A 6,614-nucleotide genomic window follows, 5' to 3' on the forward strand; every position below is an offset into this window, starting at 1 on the left:
TCAATATCTCTCTCCATCCATTATTTCTTTAGAGTTTATATCGCTATATCTCACATTCTCACTCTCTTTTTCTCTCTTTCAGTTCTGGCGAAGGGAAAGAAATAATTTACCATGTGCACCATAAATATCATTTTTGGGATAGGGAGAATTACTAAAACCCCTACCTTTTATTGGTAATTACTAAAACCCCACCTTTCGATAGATTTAACGGAAATCCACCGTTAGTTCATGGAAAATGGCTCAATTGCCCATTTACTAAATAACCACTTTCAACAACCAGCTTATTACAGAAAAATAAGGCGCCTTAGATTGAAACCCGGGGCGCTTATATCCCTCTAACCCTTCTGCCTTCTCCACCTCTTAACGAACCAGCAAACTCTCGATTGACAGTTTATCCAGCAATCCCCAATCCCCAATCCCCAATCCCCTACCAGTCGACGATTTGAGAAGGAAATTGATGGGAATTACTGAATGCTCGATGAACTAACGGCGGTTTCCCCCACCAGGTACTCTATCTCTCTCTCTCCTCCATTTGAGAAGGAAATCGATGGGAATTTCTGGTTCGTTTTCTCCCTCTATCTCCATTCGAAATTGTGATTGCTGTTTCCTTTTCTATCTCTCTCTCTCTCTCTCTCTCTCTCTCTCTCTTGTACTCCATCCCATGTGAACTAAATAAGCTCTTTCAAGACAGCAACTTCTAAAGACAACACAAAACTTGAAAACGACCAGAATGAATTTCTGGGTTTGTTTTGGTTTCTTGATTCAGAAAAATCACTGGTTGCTGAAATACTGATTCTGGGGTTTCCATATTTTGAACTAAATAAGCATGTCTTCTTTATTTTATCAATGTGAGCTTTCATCTATACTAGTAGCTTTCAGCTTTCATCATGAAACTCATTGTTTTAGGATCTGACTTTTCAGACCAAAAGTTGAGTTAATTGTGTTGTTTATGACACTGGGTTGCTTTTGGTTTTCATCATTTTTCAAGCAGATTTGAGATTTCATTTGATTTTGAGGAAGACAATGAGGGTTTTAGGTGTTCTATCACATGGCCAAACCCAATTCTTTTGATGATGGTCTTATGTTGTTGTTGCCCCCAATTTTTTAGATTCAGATCAATGTATATAGGCTAATTTTAGGAACACTTTTGTTGTTGTTATCCTTCAAGCTAAGTCAGAGATAATGCCTTTGTTTCCATGGCCATCTGAATCATGGTATCTTCGTATCTATACCATTTCGCATAAATCAAGAAATACCCAAAGTTTAATACTCCTAAACCAGCAATCATATAGTAAAAATAATCCAATTTTCCTTTATTAAGATCCTCAACAAACCAGTTTCCTGTCGACGATCCTTCGGTTGTTCGATGAACGATAAAAATCAGAAAAGTGCTTAGATAATTAGCTCCTGCTATGCTTAAATAGAAGAAAGATCCAGATATCATAAACATATTTTTCCCTAATTGATTCATCTTTGCCCTCATTCATACTTATATATATATATACCACTCCTAGAATTTAGTTAAATTAAGCTTTGGTTTTCACTGCTGCCTCTTAATTTCAAGGGTACTTTACAAGTGAACATGAGCATCATGGAATGGTTAAAGAGTGATCATGACTTTGTTTGTCATATGGCTACCAAGATGAAAGAAAACTTTGATAAATATTGTAAGACATGTAGCTTGATGACGAGTATTGGGACTATTATTGATTCTCGATATAAATTTAGATTTGTGGAGTTTGTGTTCAGTGAGATTTATGGCTGTGAGCATACTGTCCACACTACTCGGGTTCACACGGCATTGAAGGAACTTTACTCCTTTTATGCAACGAAAGCTACTTCTTCTATCACTTTTAACCATTCATTCGATCATCTTGCAGGAGACGACCATCACATTGAAGGTGTCTTTAGAACTTCCCAGAGGGATTCTTTCCTGCCCCAACTGCTGGCTTCCGTTCCTCACAGAACTGTCCGCGACCTTACTAAATCGAATTCCCCAGGTACTCCCCTGCTTTTTAGGTTTTTTCTTTAATCAGTTCGAACCAAATTTGTGATTTCTATCAGATTCTCTATTTAATTCGATATGCTTTTAGGGTTTTGAAGAGGATAGTAGTAGAGGAAGAACTTAAGAAGAAAAGATTGGAAATGGGGTTGGAAACAATTAGGGTTTATAGGAACTTACTGAAAGCTGTGAAGAAACACATTGGAAGTGAAGACAGTAAGAAACATTTTACAGATTTCATAAGCCATGAGTTCAGGAAAACATCACAAGACCCATCTTCTCTTCCATCAAAACTCACCCTTGCTTCCAATTACACTTACATGATCAGTAGCATTCACCATCACAAGGTACTTTCTTTTTTCCATTCAAGTAGTAGAACTACAAATTACTAAAAAGATTTTATCTTGATCTCATCAAAAGTTTATTAGATGTTTTTTAAATTCATATATTCACATTGACCAATCATATTAGGAGTGGTGTTTTAATCAAAATCAATCTATAGGACTTTACTGAGGTATTGAGGTAGTGATTGTTTTTTTTTCCAAATCAGGTCCGGATTGAGTCGAGGTCTGAATTGATCGAGTTAGATTTAGACAATTAGGGAGAAAAAATCATACGCAAATTTGTCTCATTTGGTATATAGGGTGGGTAGCATGAAGGGAGTTGTGAAATTAGGATGAAAGGAGTCAGATTCAGACAATAAGAATTGTAAATCGAATATTTCATTAATAATTGGTAGAGAGATTAATAGACCCTTTCATGAACTACTAGGAGGAAGCCATCAAATATCCCAAATCTCTACCTTTTTAGTAGAGGTTTGAAGCTATTCGAATGATGTTGACTTCCATTGTTGTATTAACTTGGCCGTCCATTTCGTGTTCTCTTATGTATAATCTTAAAACCTGAACTAAACTCGAACTTGTAAATGATGGTGTAGGAACTGCTCTTCTCTTACAATATAGCTGTGGATAGATCAGATGAAGTGACGAGGACACTAAGGAAATCTGCTGCAAGTGTTGGTCTTCAGCTTCCCGACGTTTATCAAGCTTGAGGACTATCCTTCAGTTTCTTCACATTGCAGTCCTGGTAAACCTGTGTAATCCTTTTAAAGCTTATAGTTCAAATATGTGGACAAGGATACCTTACCAGTAATTTGGCCTTGAAATTCCGTGGTAATACTGTGTTTTGTTCGAAAGAGTAGAAAACAACATTCACCCATTAATAATAAGTAATTTCATTGCAATATTTGGATTGAGAGAATTTTTGGAGTTTATAACCTAGGGAGATTTTATAGGGCCCCTCATTTTTGTTAAAAGGCCCCCCCCTCAATGATTATTTCTCAAGTGAAATGGTTCATGAGGAGGCCTTTTAACAAAAATGGGGAGGCCCTATAAAACTTCCCTATAACCTATAGAAATGTGAAAACATACAATTGTATGAGAAGGTATTGGTTGTAATTTGATTTCTCATATTTGGAAGGAGTAGGTTCTCTTTTGATAGTGACATCTCAATTTCAATAGAATGGGTCTATAAACGCGACCACTACTGTACATGTACACCCTTGTGTTAAGAAATCCGCTTCTTTGAATTTATGACCTTTTGTGCACCATCTAACATCAAATATACATATCTTGCTTAATCAATTCAATTCAACGGGTATTTGTTTGCCACATATGGTTGGAAAAATATTGTACGAATCTTAAGGTACGTACAAATATTTCAATTTCAATATAGCAATATCTTGACAGTAGGATAGGTTGAGTTCATCTGAGTTTGATCCAAGTGTTAAGCATCATCCACCACTGTTAGTTGGATTCTATGTCTTCCATTTTCGAGTAGGAAATGGGGCTATCTAGTAATAAACCTGTAAACGGTGGTCCGAAATTCCGAATCCGATCCGTACTCAAATAATCCGAAAATTCGGATATCTTGTCGGATATTTTTCGGATATCGATTTCGGATATAGCTATAATGTCACTATTAGATGATTTCGTGATCTTCTTCGAAACAAATAGAAACTAGAAATTCAGGTCTAGACTGTTTTTGAATAATTAATTTCAAATGTCGACTGGTTGTTGATTAAATAAAATTAGAGTCCAAATTCATTGAGATTTCCTTTTTCTTCATGATCTTTTTGTAAGCATCATGCGAGATGAGTTGTTTGTGGTTTAGTTTTGTTTATCAGAAGTATGGAATTTCTTATTGTCATTCTTTAGGTTGTGCGAAATGGAAAACGAATTTAGGGTTCAATATCTTTGATTATTTTGAGTGTTATCAGTTTAATTCTAATAGTCACTCGTTTGATCTAAGAAATAGAAGTGTATGAAGAAAATGGAACCAAAATTTTACTGTTTATTGACCATGTTAGTTAGAGATTTGGCTAAACTCATTCTATTTGGAAAATTCTTGCCTTTAGATGATTTTTATAATACCTGATCAAGGATAGGTTATGTTTCATGCCCTAGATATCTTATTTGGGACCTATTTTGATTTTTGCTGAACCTAATTATTATCGATCATGTGCTTGATTTCTGCTGAACCTAATTGTTATCGGTTGTGTGCTTGATTTTGGCTGAACCATGTTTCTTGACCATGTTTCTCCACTTGTTCAAAATATTTTTGTTTATCTTCTTCTACTACATATCTTGTTTTTTCTATGTATTAATCTTTCTGTTTATCTTCATTTTAAGATGTCTCATTGTCCGGTTACAAGTGGTACAAATTCATCACCACCAGTACAGACCACTATGAGCACTAGTGTTGAACATCCTGCACCAGGATTAGATAATGTTGGCTTAGGTAATCAGGAAGAAGTTGAAAGTGGGGATGATGAGATACAAGTTGTAAGTGGGAAGAAAAATAGAAAAAGAAAAATCAAAAGTTTGGAAAGATTTTGATCGTGTCGAATTAGGGAATAAGCAAGTCCGAGCAACATGTAAGTATTGCAAAAGGAATTTTGATGGTTTCTGTTCAAAAGGGACAACTCATTTGAGTAGCCTTAGCAAAATATGTTATATGAAGCTTATGAATCGTGATGGTCAAAAGCTTATAACTTCCACAAGTAGTAGTAGTGGAAAACCACTAAAATTGGGAACTTGGAAGTTTGATTTGAGCAAATGTAGGATTGCTTTTGCTAAGATGGTTACTTTTCATGATTATCCATTTAATATGGTTGAGCGTCGGTATTTTCAAGAGTACGTGAAACCATCAAAATTCCTTTTGCGTTACAAAAGGTTTTGTTGACATGACAGCTCGTTTGCAAGTGATTCTTGATAATGTTACTTCTCGGGTGAGTTTAACAACCGATTTATGGACAGCTGAACATCAAAACAAGGGTTACTGTTGTGTAACTTGTCATTTCTTGGATGATGATTGGTTTACACAAGAAACTTATAGCATTTGACATGATACTACCTCCACATAGTTGAAATGTTCTTAGTGAGTATATTAAAACTACAACTTTATCATGGAATATTGATAACAAGCTGTTTGCTGTTGTAGTCGATAATGTTACTAGTAATGATGTTATGATTAGAAATCTTAAAAAATAGTTGAATGACAAAGGAGTTTTGGTCCTCAACGATGATATGTTTCATATGAGGTGTAGTGCACACATTCGAAATCTTGTTGTACATGATGGTTTGAATGTTGTGAGTCCTTTATTGGAAAAAATCGTGATAGTGTCACTTTCATCAAAGCTTCACAAACTCGAAAACAAACGTTTGATAGTGCATGATAGGGTACCGACAATCCCAATGTCGGAGAACACATAAATGTTCTAGCGTGGAATTGTCGAGGGCTAGGGAACACCCAAAAAAGAGAAACACTGAATCAGTTCCTGTGAGCAATTAAACCTTTTGTGGGGTTTCTATCTGAATCTAAATTATCTAATTAAACCTCTTTTATGTTTCAATAAATTTAATCTTTTATTTAACAAAAAAAAATTGATCTTTTGAATTATTTCTCGGTTCCCTCTAATGGTCGTACTGGTGGTTTAATCTTACATTGGACGAATGACGTACATCTTGATATTCACTATTCATCCTCCAATTTAATCCATGTTGCTGTAAATCTACTTGGTTCAGACCCCTAGGATATGCTCTGTATATATGGGCCTCCTAATGTTCAAGATAGACCTGCTTTTTGGAATAGGTTTTTATCCAGAATTCAAGGTCTATCCAAACCTTATTGTTGCTTAGGAGACTTAAATGCTTTATATAATCGTACTGAAAATGGGGAGGAAATTCTAATATTCCTTTTATGTCTACTTTCTAGCTATTTATTCGTGATGCCAATCTGATGGATCTAGGATTTAATGGCTCGGACTTTACTTGGACAAATAATAAATCCATGCATCATCTTACTAAGGAGAGATGTGTTCATTTTCTACCATATAGGTTAGAAAATCAGGACCAAATGTCTTAGCTATTCTTGTCCTTTTGCCTCTTCGAGGTTCGAGTGTTGTTTCCTTTATTTCCATATCATCTTCTTTAGATGTTTCTGGATTTTCATCTTCCTCATCTCTTACACGTTTTCTACTTTCAGATGAGACTTCTGAATTCTGTTTGAAAGGAAAGATGTGTTCAAAGAACTTAGCATCTCTCGATTCTAG

General features: G+C 35.4%; 1 protein-coding gene across 1 annotated transcript; it reads left to right on the forward strand.

Moving 5' to 3' along the window:
• The first annotated feature begins 360 nt into the window (after nt 1-360).
• LOC147549573 (uncharacterized) lies at nt 361-3,245 on the forward strand. Its single transcript, XM_086671908.1, has 4 exons — nt 361-506; nt 1,881-2,000; nt 2,094-2,349; nt 2,940-3,245. The coding sequence occupies exons 3-4, from the start codon at nt 2,146-2,148 to the stop codon at nt 3,051-3,053; spliced, it is 318 nt and encodes a 105-aa protein (XP_086528034.1). The 5' UTR covers nt 361-506; nt 1,881-2,000; nt 2,094-2,145; the 3' UTR covers nt 3,054-3,245.
• The last annotated feature ends 3,369 nt before the right edge of the window (nt 3,246-6,614 follow it).

The sequence above is a fragment of the Eschscholzia californica genome, unplaced genomic scaffold (assembly GCF_041429995.1).
Source record: "Eschscholzia californica isolate CP2 unplaced genomic scaffold, dmEscCali1.0.p SCAF_3, whole genome shotgun sequence".
Taxonomy (NCBI): domain Eukaryota; kingdom Viridiplantae; phylum Streptophyta; class Magnoliopsida; order Ranunculales; family Papaveraceae; genus Eschscholzia; species Eschscholzia californica.